Genomic DNA, 13,777 nt, shown 5'->3' with positions numbered 1-13,777 from the left:
GCTCCGTCGGGAATTGGGTCAGGTGCGTCGCCGAAACGAGGAGGATCGTTGGAATTCCATTCGCGAGTATTCGCGTCGAGCGAAACGAGTCGGGAGGCGCACTCGTGAATGGATTCTTTCGGAACGTAATAGAAATTCGGGAGGCAGCGCGGCGGAGTATCTTCCGGGGGGCGGGAGAAACGAGTCGCGCTCACTCGCACGAAGAGTGGAGCGGCGAGGATCGCGAGCTGATGCTGAAACGCGATCGTTCGAGCGGGCTGCTGCCGGCGAAGAGCCTCGCCCAGTGCGCGCATGCGTCCTGGGAAATGTCAAGCCGCGGAAAATCTGAGGCTCGGTGAATTTCCGGCATGCCTCGTGCGGACGCGTTCTTTATAATTGCTCGAAACGCGTTGCTGGCACGAACGCAGGAACCGCGGGAGGGGTGACATCGTCGCCGCGATAATCGAGCGACGTCGTCGTACCGAAAAAACGCTCCGGGGACAGTTTTTCCGAGCGTTTTCCTCCGACGAAAATCCCTAAAATGATGCCTCCCGGAGAAGCATCCCCGCGAGAATAGCCCATCCGAGATCCGACAGGAGCTCCGAAGCCGAACAAGTTTAAATAGCACAAGTTATGGAGCCGCCGTGGCGAAAAAGCTCGCGGGGGATGCTATATCGATTAAACAAGCCAAGGAAACGGCTGGCAAGTGGCGAAATGTCGCCAATCGGTTTAACGTTTCAACGCGACGGCGGCGGGGGTTCGATCACGTATAAGCGGCAGTGTGTTGGCCTCGTCCTGCCAAACTCGGTCCCGATACGCGATGTCGGACTCCGATAGCGGTGAGTTCCAAAAACGCGCATAAGCCTTAACACGTACGTACGTTTAACACAGAGGAGCGAGAGCGTCGAATCTGCACGCGGGAACGGTCTCCGTGTATACGTGCCGATGTGCCGGGGCGAGCTGACACGTTCGAGGAATTGGCTGGTGCGGAGATATTTAACGTACAGTTATATATACGCGCCGGGTTTCTCCTCCGTGCGCATCAACATTTTGCTCGAATTTCAGAGCCCCCGGCGCCCCCGCTGTGTTTCGTGTGTGACGTGTGCCCTCCGCGAGCACGACAGGAGATCCGTGTCCGCGGATTAACATCGCGCACGAACCACCTCCGAGAGACTCTTTTCTCACACGAATTTCCTACGATCCGAGAGCGAGCCCCGATCCTTTCACCTCGTCTGTCAAAGACCGCTTACGTGTGAACGTACGCGAGTAGATGCACCGCGCGTTCTATTGGCAGTCACGAAGGTTTATTTCGCGCGGGTGTGCGTCCCCCGCGCGAGAGCTTCTTAGCACCTAGTGCATCGTGCCCCTCGACCTACGTGCACGAACGAATGCGATACAACGCCCATTTACGGAGGCGCTGTCCCCCCTCCCCGGGGGAGTTCAGCTCGCGGTTGTTCGCCTGCAAAACTCTCCTCGCGCCCATCGCCGCCTCTATTTTTGTAACAATCATTGCTCGGCCCCGTTCCACCTCTGAGATAAGAAGCAAGTTTTCATCGCGGCGTGCACACCCGCGGGATCATCGACCCTCGGAACGGACGGGGCCGGGGAGGAACACCCGAAACGCGAACTTTCAGCCGAGCCCGCTGATCCGATCTCCTACGAGCTTTTTTTTAATTCGACTTTTTGGCCTCTCTTCGCTCTCCACTTCCGGGAGGCTATCGCAAGGGGAATACCTCCAAGTTCCTTCGAACCGGAAGCCCCCTGCGGTTTTGTTCGTGTCAGAACTCCCGGGCTCGCTTCGCGCTCGTTAAGTTATCGTAAGTGAAATTTACCAGCTCCCCGATTTTTCGCCCTTACACTCGACGAGGAATCGCTATACGCGCATCTGAAAATCCTCTTAATTCGCCACCCACCGCCGGAGCTGGTGAATTACCTCGAAGTTTCCAATCCCTGTAAAAAAGAACGAATCGCCTCGGTCGTTTCCAGCAGGCACGAAAAAGCTAGCGAAAGCTTCTCGATCCGCGAGAAGTTTCATTGAAACGGGGCAATCCCGCAGAGCTGGTTAAAAATTCGAGGAATTCAGCACGTTTTACTAAGAAACGCTGCGATTTATTTCTCGATAATTCTCCTCACTGCGCGGGCTATATTTAGTAATAAAAGGGACGCGAGACCGCGTGCTATGGAAAGTCTATAGCGCGCGCTGTGTACAGGGGAGCGTTAAGTGGCTTTCGTTAAAAGAATCTCGTACGCCAAGAAGACTGAAGAGGTAAAGAGTGTCGGAAGGAGGAAGAGTCGGAGGGGCGACGGGAGGGTTAATTCGCGATGTTTGAGGCAAACTGGAAAATACTGAGCTCGTGCGAGGCTTCTTTCTTCTCTCTTTCTCGTGTGGGGCTCGATGATTTGGCCTCGTTTTCGCGATCGAGCACCCTCTCGTCACGAGAACGACTCTTTCTCATCCAACTTTTCTCCACCCTCGCTTTCGACACTCGAACGCTCGTCTGCCGACGTATGTGTTTATCCTCGTATAAAGCGACTCCCGAAATTCTCGGCTCGCACGTCTCTCTAGCGAGGTGTACGAGAACGACGACGAATTACGAGCCACCCCGGCTCGCGATCCTGGCCAAAAAACATCGCAATCTTTCGGGGCGAAACGACACGCGAATCTCTCCCGCGCGATTCTCTTTCATCGTCGTTATACTCGCAATGAGGGAATTTCGTGTTGGCATTTTACCCCCCGAGAAATCACGCGGCGGTCTGCTCGCCTACTGCGGGCAAAGTCAAACAGAAAGAGCGGCGCAGCGCCGAGACCTCGCTCGTCAAGTGTGTGCTCGTTACGCGCAAATTAAAAGTCAACTGATGCCACTTTAAACTGACGGAGCTTTTAACTCGAACCTTCCCTTTCCAGGGAGGGTTCGAGTTAAAACATGAAAAAAACCCAGGAAATAAATAGTCAAACTTCGATTTTCATTTGTCAGAGTCGGAAAACTCGGAGAAAAATTCAACGATTTTCCATTAGAGAGCAACGGGTCGATAAAAATGGAAATTTCGACAATAATTTTAACGTGAATTTTCTTTGCGAATCAAAAGTCACAGAGAATGTGATTCCAAAAATGCTGGAACGAGCGACGTCTGACGACGTCAAAAATCGTGAATTTGCTTTCGTACATTTTTTTTTTTTTTTTTTTTTTTTGACAATTTCACCAAGCCCTTTCGTTTCAGCTGGCAAAAAAGGTTTCGCAGTCTCCAAACCCCGGAAACTTCGACGTCGTATACTGCGATTTCGAGAGCTCTTTCGAGTGACACCAATTCGGCGCGATGAGACGCCCGCACGCTTCCTATTCATTCCCCTGAGAACGATTGAGCAGTTTCTCGAGGACTTTTTATCGCTTTGAATCTCCCCCCAAGAATAGAGTGCGAAGCGAAGCGTTATCGTAATTATTGGTCGGGGAGTAACTCGCGAAAATAAGATGGAAATTTATACAAAGCATCCGTTTGGTTATTGGACTCGATCACGAATCGATTCCGGATGAAATAGGGCGAGAAAGGCGCTGACGCGCTCGCACCACCGACTGACGAATAGTCTCGCGTCATGCGCTCCGCAAATCGCGTGTATAAATAAATAGATTTATTCGCAAATATTGTTATTATCGTTGTACACACGTGCATTGAAAATGGGAAATGTACGAGCTCGTGTGTCTCTAAACGTGTGCAAAAGGCTCGCTCACGAACATTCGCAAATGTTCGTATGTGCCTAACGTGTTAAAGGATAAAGAGAGGAACACGATAGCCGAGACTTTCCGAGCCAAAAGCAGTTGAGCTGAGCGGTAACTCGCGAAGGCCTCGCTCCAAACTCGGCTTCAGTCTTGCTCGGTATCGCTCTCGGGGTGGACCACCACGAAAATCATTCCGAGTGAATTTTCCCGCTGAAGAAACACCGGAAACGATCGATCCGAGCGGCGACATCGTTTGCCGATCTCGTCTCTTTCGTTTCGAGTTTTTTCGCTCGAATGTCACGCCTCGGCGAGGGCCGCGATCCCCTCGAGCAAACGAGCCTCTACCAACGGGCTGGTGCACATTTTTCTGACGATTTTTATTCGACGAAATTCGGTTGATCGGAAGGCTTAGATCGGCGCAAACGGATGCTGCTCGGGACAGTGAGCCGCGGATAAAAACTTGCGTTTCGGCTCAAAGTTTTCACAGTTTCTTGCAACATTCTCCAATTTTCTCGAGCTCCGATCGGTTTTCTTTTATTCGAGTTCCCAGCCGCTAATTTTAGGATCGAAATATAGATTTGCAAGAGAAGAGATTTTTCCAACTTTTCGTAAACTCGTTGAGCGCTTGGTTAATTTCCTGTGGTTTTTGCAAACAGAAAGTGAGGACAGCGATGCCGAGGGAGGTTTGGGGAACGTGAGCAGGCTGATAATCCGTCCGCCGGGGCACAGCGGCAAAGCGAAGAAGGGTCATCTGTGCTTCGATGCGGCGTTCGAGACCGGGAACCTCGGCCGCGTCGACTTGATATCCGAGTACGAGTACGATCTTTTCATCCGACCGGATACGTGCAGCCCGCGTCTTCGCTTGTGGTTCAACTTCACCGTGGACAACGTGCGGGCCGAGCAGCGGGTCATTTTCAACGTCGTCAACATTTCCCGGAGCCGGAATTCGTTCCGGGATGGAATGACGCCGCTGGTCAAGGTGAGAGCAGGCTTTCCTGCGGAGTCGGATGCAAGCGCGAGTAGAAAAATCGCTTCGACTTATTCGTAGTCGTTCGATAAAAAGCCTCGGAAAAGTCGAATTTTACTAAATATTTGAAAAATTCGGTCTTTCTATATACCCGCTCAAACACGTACGATTTCTATTCCCAACCGCCGCCGATTCTCATTGGCCCTTCGAATCGAAGAGCACGAGCAAGCCAAAGTGGCAGCGGATACCGCGCAGGCAAGTTTTCTACTACAAATCCGCGCAGCACCAGAATCACCACGTTCTCAGTTTCGCCTTCAACTTCGACCGGGAGGAAGACGTTTACCAGTTCGCTCTGACGTATCCGTACTCGTACACGCGATACCTCGGCCACCTGGACAACCTTTGCGCCAAGTGCAGTTCGGTCAAACGGGAGACGCTCGCCTCCTCGATACAGAAGAGGAAAGTCGAGCTCGTCACGATCACGGGGAGCGAGATTCCGAAGGAGGAACGCTCGAGGAGAGTCGTCGCTGTCCTGTCGAGAGTCCACCCCGGCGAATCGCCCTCCTCTTTCGTCTGTCAGGGCCTCATGGATTTTCTCGTCAGTGCCCATCCCATCGCCCACGTCCTCAGGGATTACGTGGTTTTCAAAATCGTCCCGATGCTCAACCCCGACGGCGTTTTCCTCGGTAATTATCGGTAAGTGCGAGGAAACTCTTATTCCTTATTTCGAGGCATCCCCCGACGTAGGAAAACTCATTTTTTGTCTTTCTCCTTGAATTTTTCACTTTTTTTCTCTTCCTTTCCGTTCGCTAAGTTTTTATAGCGTTTCGACGAAACCGTGGCTGTTATTCCCACTGAAATGATTCGATCCCCTCGGCAGGTCGACGCTCATGGGCATGGACTTGAACCGCGCCTGGAATCGAATATCCGATTGGATCCACCCGACTCTCTCGGCGACGAAAACCCTGCTCGAGAATCTTGACAAAAATACGAAAGAGCCTCTCGACTGCGTGCTCGATTTGCACGCCCACACGAACGCCGGCGGCCTCTTCGTTTATGGAAACACGTACGACGACGTTTACAGGTAATTTTGACGATCGATCTTTAATTACCGCGGTGAAAATTCGTCTGCGCAAGAATAAAAGACACGTTTAGAGATTGAGCGAAACTTTCGTTGTTTCGATGAGTCCAAAACTGCCGATAAACCTGAGAAAAACCGAAGCTAATCGGTGGCTGCTAGCCCATCAGGTACGAGCGGCACATCGTCCTGCCAAAGCTGTTGTCTCAGCACGCCGAAGATTACGAGCCCGGTAACACGATGTACAATCAGGATCCCCACAAGGCCGGAACGGCGAGACGTTTCCTGTGCTCGATACTCGGCGAGCACGTCAACTGTTACACGATCCAAGTCTCCATGTACGGTTACTGCAGGAAAGGAAATCCCGCGATGCTGCCTTACACCGAGGAGAGTTGTATCCTTTGGGTGAGCCAGAAAGCGGGCGTTTTCGGTGGGCAGACAGCGACGAAACTCAGTGTTTTTTCGCAAACAAAAATCAGGGGATTTCGGAGACGAAGCGGAGCTTCGGCTCGCCGCGAACTCGCGCTCGACAGCTCTCCTTGCCCCTGCGAGGCTTTTTCCGATCGAAAATCCTCCGCAGATTAAATCCTTAACTCGAAGAGTCGAATGACCCGACGCAGACTACAGAGTGGGCAGAAATTTGGCCCGCGCGCTCCTCGAATACTACAAACTGACCGGTCTCATACCCTCAGGACTTCCGGACCAACCGGCAAACAAACGAGACCGACAGTCGCGACAGAGGCACCGTGCACCGCGGGAGCCACGACCCCGAACCGCCAGGACGCCTGCGCCTCTTCATCTCGCCAGCATACACGAGTAATCGCCGTTTTTTATTCCCCGCTTTTATTCTGCCCTCGACGTCTATTCCAGCGGGAGTTTGTGGCTCGGAGCTCCGCACTGTTTTCCGGGTTTCTCTCCCCGGGCACGCTTTTCCGGACCGAATGTCTCTCTGGAGCTGCTCGAGACGTTCCAAATTCCGTGGACGAGTTTTCCGGCTTTTCGGACTCGAACGGGGGGTCTTTGGAAAGTTTTTTTCTCACATTCTCTTCCGGACGAGCGCGTCGGGCGTTGGCTGCACACGAATTGCAAACATTTTTGTACTTCCCTCTTCCCACTCGTTCTGGAGATAAAGTGCGAGCCTTACTTCGACTCTTAATTAACTTCGATTTTGTAAAAACGACTGGCGAGCAGCTTCGGATTCGCTGTCCCTTGAGCGTCGCTCGGAAAATGAATTTCCCGGCCAAAAGTTTCTTTATACCAAAGACGATATTGAGCATAGGAAACTCCACATTTTTTATGATCGCTCGTAGTTCCTGGACAGGGAACTCCCCGGGGAGCCGGTATAGACGAGAACTTAGCTCGTCGATCAAAAAAACTGCAAAACGAATTGGGAAGTGTTGGAAAAAAGGGAGATTTTTGTGTTTATTGAAAAAAGCGTAGAAAGGCATCGGAAATAATGGAATCTTTTCGGTTTATCGGATGTTCCGAATTGGCAGATATTTTCGGGAGGACGCGCCCGAGGCAGCGTCGGGAGTGTACGGAAACCGATCGATGAGCGGTACGAGAATGGACGGAGGCGGTGCAGCGACGGGAACCGGGAGCTTCGGAGTAAGTTCCGGCGCGGGGGTTGGGATCGCGCCCGGTGGGAAGAACCAAGCGAGCCACAGGTACCCGAGCCCCGGGGCGACGTTCGACGGCAAAGTAACGACCTCGAGGTGCAACCTCGTCGTTGACGTCGTGGCCGAGCCCAGACTCGCAATTATCGATTTTAATCAGCTGACGAGGGGCGGTTTGGACCTGGCCACGGGAAAAAACCGAGCAAAGGTCGAACGTCATCGCTCGCCGCAGCGACACGCTTGCAATCCGGCACGACGATGATGGAATGATGCTCGACGCGCTCAAGCTTTCAACGTTTTCTCTAATCTCGCCTTTTTGTATTCGCGGTCGCGAGTCCCCCTCCGTCCTACCTCGGAAAATTCCGATTTACTTGAGAAATTAACCGCGCTTTGTCCCCTCGATCGCGATCGCGCGCTTCCGGTTTCAGTGTAAAGAGGAAATCTGGCGAACCGAGCAAATTTATCCCAAGTTCAAGCGCTCCTCTTCGGCGGCGACGGGAAAATATGATTTTGTGTACTCCGAGGAGGAAGTTTTACGAATAAAATGGAAAATTTGAGAACCTCGCATTGTGGAGAATTTTTTTACAATTCAGAGACCGTTTCCGGTTCGTGGAGAAAAAAAATAGGAAAAAGTGTCGACGAAGCGTCAATTTCGAGTCTAATTTTCATGAAAATTCGAGGCAAGAACCCGAATGTTGAATTTCGCCCTGGAAATTCGTTGCGAATGCAATTTGTGTGATTCATTTGGGACGAGAGCTCGGCAGGAAACTTTCCCTAAGTGCCCAAAACGTTCCCAAACGTTCCCAAACCTTTCCCAAAATATCCCAAATCCTTTGTATTTTAACTCTTCCAAGTAAAGGAAAACAAGTGGCGAGCAGATCCCGCCTCGTTGCTGACCTTGCTTCCGGTAAGTTTTCTCACCCGGTACACGAGCCCCGCTGGTGCATCGAGCGGTGAAGTATCGATGACTTTGGAATCAACGCCGGAGCAGCGAGGAGGCGAGAGAGAAAGATAATAAAAAAGAGTTGTCGCGAGCGGGCCGGGGGGGAAGGGCGTAAACGCACCCCCGAGTGCATGCACGCCGCCATGACACTTGGATGTCGTAGGATCCGGCAGATGCACAAAATTAATAAATCTCGGCTCGAATAAGCTTCGGTAACTGGCCAACGAGTCGATTCCTCGATAGATAAACGACGAGGAAAAATAAAATTGTAAAGGTCATTAGAGACGAAAAGTGATGTTCGACCGTCGAGAAAAACGAGCCGAATTACTGGAGAAAACATGGACACGCGAAATAGAACGGAAACGCTCTCGTCGAACGAATGAGATTTATTAAAAAACAATCAATTTTCACATACCTGATGCAAATATGCGTTACTTCTTGTTTTGCCTTCCGGAAGTGCGGTTCTCCGTGAATATTTTGCTCTCCGGATGTCAAGGGCTGATTTGCGAAATGTCGAAGATACTGTCGGAGATGTTCACAGATATAAATTATATCGGAAAATACGCGATTTCGTGTACACTAGTTAGCCCCGCGCGTGCACTCTTTCCGCGTTTTAAACTACAACGTAAATAGACTTTTTTTCCTGTCAGAATATGTTTTTATTTTTTTATTTGTGTGCGCGCGAGACGCACACCGGTGAAATAGAGTTTGTTCTCTTTGTGGTCTTCTTCGTTTTTATCTCTCTCTCTCCCTTTTTTTCTTTGTTTGTATCGATTTAAAATTCTTCCTACGCTATTAACTTTATTATTGCACGTAAATATATATAGATATGGAATATCTATATATACGGATATACATATATATTTATAGAGATAAATATACACGTATATGCCCGTGAATGATTTTTGCTATTTTGGCGTGTTTATTTATCGTGCTTTTTCGTTTTCTCGATTTATGTTTTCGTAACGAAGACGTAATAATATACGTACGAATTTAACGAATATCAATGGAATCAAAAACGTAACTAAAACGAAAGAAATGAAACTAGCGAAAGAAGGGAGCAGACAAGCGGCCAGTAGCTTCTACCCCTGGACTCGACGGAACTGGCCGGTTTTCCTTTAGTACACGAAAGTCTCGTCGCGCTGTCGCTCTCGCTTAACAGATAGCGCAACCTATAATCCGTGTATCGCACCGCGCGGGAGAAGCAACGCGCAAGCGGCCCCGGCGCGCGGAGGCGAACTGCGAGCGGCGCGGAGCGGGGGGCGGCGGCACGAAGGGGCGGCTAACGAAAACGGGAAACTACACTAGCGCCATTTGAGCTTTCCCGGGGATAGCCCCGACCTTTCGTTTGTTCCCTTTGTATAAACCACCCTGCGCGCTATATCTCTCGCGAATTTCGCTGGTTATGCGAGTCAGTGAACAACGTTTTTTTGACTCGGATTTTCATCGATTATATTTTTTGATGTTATATGCCGATCCATCGGTCGAGTGCATCGGATTCTCGTTTTTTTTATAGCGGCGTCGTTCTTAGTGGTCGAAATATGAGTTAAATTTTTGTTTAGAATATGAGACATATATGATTAATAAAAATGTTTGGATTCGAAAATCGACGAGTTTCCATCAGCGCTCTCAGAGTTACATCGAAATTGCATCGCAGTCGCTACACGCGTCAGAAGTTTGACTTTGAATTTCACTCACGAGAGACATTTTATCGAATAAACATAAAAATGTCATATTTTTATATCGCGTCGGTGTTACTAGCATTTTTATGAGCTCTAGCCGAACAGGGTCTACGACCTAGACAATTTCGCTCGCTCGTAACTCCCGAAAGAATTGATTTTCGACATGATTTTTTCCAAGGCAACTTTCGACTGAATAAACGCTACGGAGCTCGGAGAAGCGTGGAACACTTTGTTACCCGAGTCGTAAAAGTTTCAAAACAAATGCTTTTGATCAAAAATTGCGGTTGCGGTCATGATCAGAATATAACTCGATGCTAGTCGCTTAGTGTACAGTTTCGTCAATCATCGAGGAAAATTGAGGTTAGGAATACCGAAGTTGAGACAATTAATACAGTTATTCAGTAAATACGGAAGAAATTGATTATTTTATTGGCATCTTCGTAATGAATTCGCATGGTAAATAAAGTGAACCCGATTACCCGTCGATCTTCATTGTCCGCCAATATTTCCACGTACATATATTCGCGGGAAGCCTGGAAAAAGGGGTGAAGCGGGGGGGATGTATGCATCCGGGAGTTGGAATCGGTCCGCGAGAGCGAAAGGGACGCGGGAGGAGCGAGCGAAAGAGAAACAGTGAGCAGGAGGGAAGTTGAAGATCTACGGTGTGTGTGCCGCTGGGGACGACACGGGGTTGGTCGAGAGCAGGGCGGTGGTCGTTGAACTTCGTGCACACCGCGCACAAACGCGACTGAGAGATCTGCGTGGACGCGGGTGCGCGAATATATACGTATCGGTTTCTTTGTGTGGGTAAACGCGTTCGGGACCCTCGCTAGCTCAACCCTGGCGAGAAAGAGCCACCCTGCCTGGAATTCCCCACACGCGGTTATTCGTCAACCCTCCCCCATGTATTTCTCTCCGCTGCTGCTGCTGCTGCTGCCCCCCCCCCCCCCCGCCCCTCGCCGCTTCTTCCGCGCCTTTCACCTCCCCCGCCACTTGTCTAAGCCCGTTTTTGTTGCATCCTGGGCTCTAACCCTCGCCCAGCCTCATCCGCGATCGTACTATCGCGAGGGGAACGAATCTTCCGTCACTATGCTTTTATATGCACGCGTATAAAGCATCGATGAACGAGACTATATATATATGATTCAATTGAAGGGTACAATGCTCCAGACTCTCAAGTTCATTTATTTCACTTCATTTATTATTTGTTATTTTATCGTTTTGCGTCCAAGTTTGATAGTTTTCAAATTTGAAAATGGAAATAATATAAACAAAAAAAACTTCTTCGCGACTCCTCCGGTTACCCAACGCTTACATTTCATTTTGGACACTTGCCCATTTTACTTATACGTTTTATCATATATCATGAAATCTCTAGACAACGGGAATCATTTCGCAAGATTATACTTCGAATGCATTTGCTATTCTTCCTTTCGACGATTATTCATATTTTCAACGTTATTATAGACGACGTTATCGATCCAACCGTTTTATCTGCGTTGACAATTCGTTTTCCGACGATACGCGATTGTGGTGTAAACATTCACGTTCTCATTTCGATTTTTTTCCATATTTTTACACGAACGATATTCATTATTGTTTTTTCCAAAGATCGATATGCTATGACACTGCTGGTCGTAAAATTTTGCGACCATCCTGATACTGGATTTCACCAAATTTCAATATTCTTTTGTTTCATTGCGCTGCTCAAGTATTTAGTATTTAGAACGATAATAACGAGTACCTAAAATAGGCTGGAACGTTGTCAAATAACATGCGACAACACTGGAAAATATAAATTTATCGAATTCATCTGCGATTTGTATGATGAATAATTAGCACTTTTTGCAAAATTGGCACTATAGGTACCCTCTCAATTAATCGAGTGCTAGTGCGATATCAACGCTACGGGCCACGGCATGATATTCGTCATCCAACCTATGTCTGGTCGCTGTTTCACGCATGAGCCTTTCGCTTCTGACGACTCTCATTTCCGCTTGTTCTATGAGGCATTGATAACCTATATTTCTCTCTACTAGAGGATGCCTGGGCATCACATCAAAATAATAACTGGTTGGTAAGTATCGGAGTATTTTATCTTAGAAAACTTTTACCTCTTATTGATGTGGCGGTGAATCGTATTTATCTCAATATTCTGAACCGTTTTTAATATAACCTCAAACCGTACCGGACCAATGAAACGTTGATCCATGAATGACGAATTGCTTTCATTAATTCGAGGTTCCTCACGATGATTTACACACCGGAATAACTGTTTCATTCCTTTAATATCTAACCTTCAACGTTTTAATACTTTCAACCACAAAAGTTGTTGAAATCACGCGAAAAATAGCCTATTCGTAAAAAGTGAGGTTAGGTTTGAGAGTCAATTTTTTATTTAATTTAGCTATTTTCAATTGATTCATTGGTTTTTTGCGCTATAGAATCAAAGTTGGATTATCAATTGAATAAAAAATTTCGACAGAGCGAAGAATCATTTTGTATGTCGCTGGCCAACTCGAAAAAATGAATAGCCAAAAAGTCTATACTTTTCTAACTGCTATGATTTTTACAATATAACATTTGCCTTCCAATTTTCATATTGAAACGTCTTCAATTTTGGCTTCAACTATATTACTAAATAACAGTAAAATCGAAAGGAATCATCATCGACTATCATTCTGACAAACATTATGTTAGATAATTTAAAAACATTCATAACTTAATAGTCGTTGAAAATAATCATAATCTATTGGTTACAGGGTCATCATAACTGTTATTGGTTTTGGTGCATTTGCACTTTCCAAGCGTTCGATAGATAATCATCGTTATGAAGCTATGCAATCTCGTAAACGTATGAGAGATTCCAATATCGGCGATTACGAAGTCAGCGAAAGATTCGCCAAGCATCAGTAGAAAGAAAAAAGCGCAAACTCCAGTATAAACAAATAAGTACAAAATGACGGGAATGCCAGAATTAGACGAATCGAAGTTGAAGTTGATGCAAGATCTAGAGATAGAAATGATGTCCGACATGTTCAATAGAATGACGTCAGCGTGTCACAAAAAATGTATTTTGCCTAAATATGTTGAGCCAGACCTTGGTAAAGGTGAATCGGTCTGTCTGGATCGTTGCATTGCAAAATATCTGGAAATCCACGAGCGTATAGGCAAAAGACTTACTGAATTGTCTATGCAAAATGAAGTTGCTATCAAGGGCCAAGTGGCAGAAAAACAAGCCAGTTAATCCGTTACTATTACTCGTATGATGACCCAAGTTTTTTTTCTTTCATTGTAATAAGAATTGACCTGAATAAACAGAAGATGTTACTGCATTTAGAAAATATTTGTGTCTGCAATGGAAACTGTGTAAATTTTAAGCAATAGTTTTATGTAATTAGGGAATGTGTTATTAAAAACTATCTACAAATTGCTTATGCACTTGTTCAATGTGTATAGAGTGAAAATATGGAGTTGGCATCTAGACTATGAAATAATTTAGAGAATCTTAACCCATTGCCCTGCTTTGACCCAAAAAAACCTTCAACTTTATTGAAACGAATTCTTTTAAGTTGAAGCAACGTGACGAAAAATGAATTATCGACTTACGAGTATTTAAAGTTGTGCTCGAAGACCTTGGCTTGAATGATTGAGCTCAATAAGAATAACTCCGGCTTGATAATTTGAAAACGAGCGAATTGGACAGTTTTTTTTTTTCATGATTTAACATCATCGCATCCGGCAAAATTTACTTAAAAATATTGATGCCCGAATTTTTAAGATCATGATAACGCGAATT

The 13,777-nt window shown here is 47.3% G+C and overlaps 2 protein-coding genes across 12 annotated transcripts in view; one reads left to right on the top strand and one right to left on the bottom strand.

Moving 5' to 3' along the window:
* fne (found in neurons) overlaps nt 1–8,818 on the bottom strand; it is a 42,950-nt gene extending 34,132 nt beyond the window's left edge. For all 10 annotated transcript variants that reach the window (XM_043425472.1, XM_043425473.1, XM_043425470.1 and 7 more), the window contains exon 1: nt 8,712–8,818. The gene's annotated coding sequence lies outside the window, so the exon portion shown is untranslated. The remainder of the gene's footprint in view (nt 1–8,711) is intronic.
* Nucleotides 672–7,913, top strand: LOC122414315 (cytosolic carboxypeptidase 6). Of its 2 annotated transcripts, none has more exons than XM_043425456.1 (7): nt 672–818; nt 4,349–4,671; nt 4,877–5,355; nt 5,540–5,743; nt 5,908–6,131; nt 6,358–6,553; nt 7,234–7,913. In XM_043425456.1, exons 1-7 carry the CDS (start codon nt 800–802, stop codon nt 7,613–7,615), a joined length of 1,827 nt encoding a protein of 608 aa, XP_043281391.1. In that variant the 5' UTR covers nt 672–799; the 3' UTR covers nt 7,616–7,913. The 2 variants fall into 2 exon arrangements, with proteins under 2 accessions (XP_043281391.1, XP_043281390.1); XM_043425455.1 differs by lacking the exon at nt 672–818 and adding an exon at nt 3,750–4,047.
* Nucleotides 8,819–13,777: the final 4,959 nt, after the last annotated feature.

Source organism: Venturia canescens, chromosome 8 (assembly GCF_019457755.1).
Source record: "Venturia canescens isolate UGA chromosome 8, ASM1945775v1, whole genome shotgun sequence".
In the NCBI taxonomy this organism is placed as follows: Eukaryota; Metazoa; Arthropoda; class Insecta; order Hymenoptera; family Ichneumonidae; genus Venturia; species Venturia canescens.
This window is presented reverse-complemented; position numbering and strand designations above follow the sequence as displayed.

Excerpts from the sequence above, each read along its gene's own strand:
- LOC122414315 (XM_043425455.1), top strand. The coding sequence starts at position 3,987 with ATGTCACGCCTCGGCGAGGGCCGCGATCCCCTCGAGCAAACGAGCCTC. Across the intron at positions 4,048-4,348 it reads GAGCCTCTACCAACGGGCTG|AAAGTGAGGACAGCGATGCC; the intron begins GTGCACATTTTT and ends TTTTGCAAACAG. Across the intron at positions 5,744-5,907 it reads ACGTACGACGACGTTTACAG|GTACGAGCGGCACATCGTCC; the intron begins GTAATTTTGACG and ends CTAGCCCATCAG.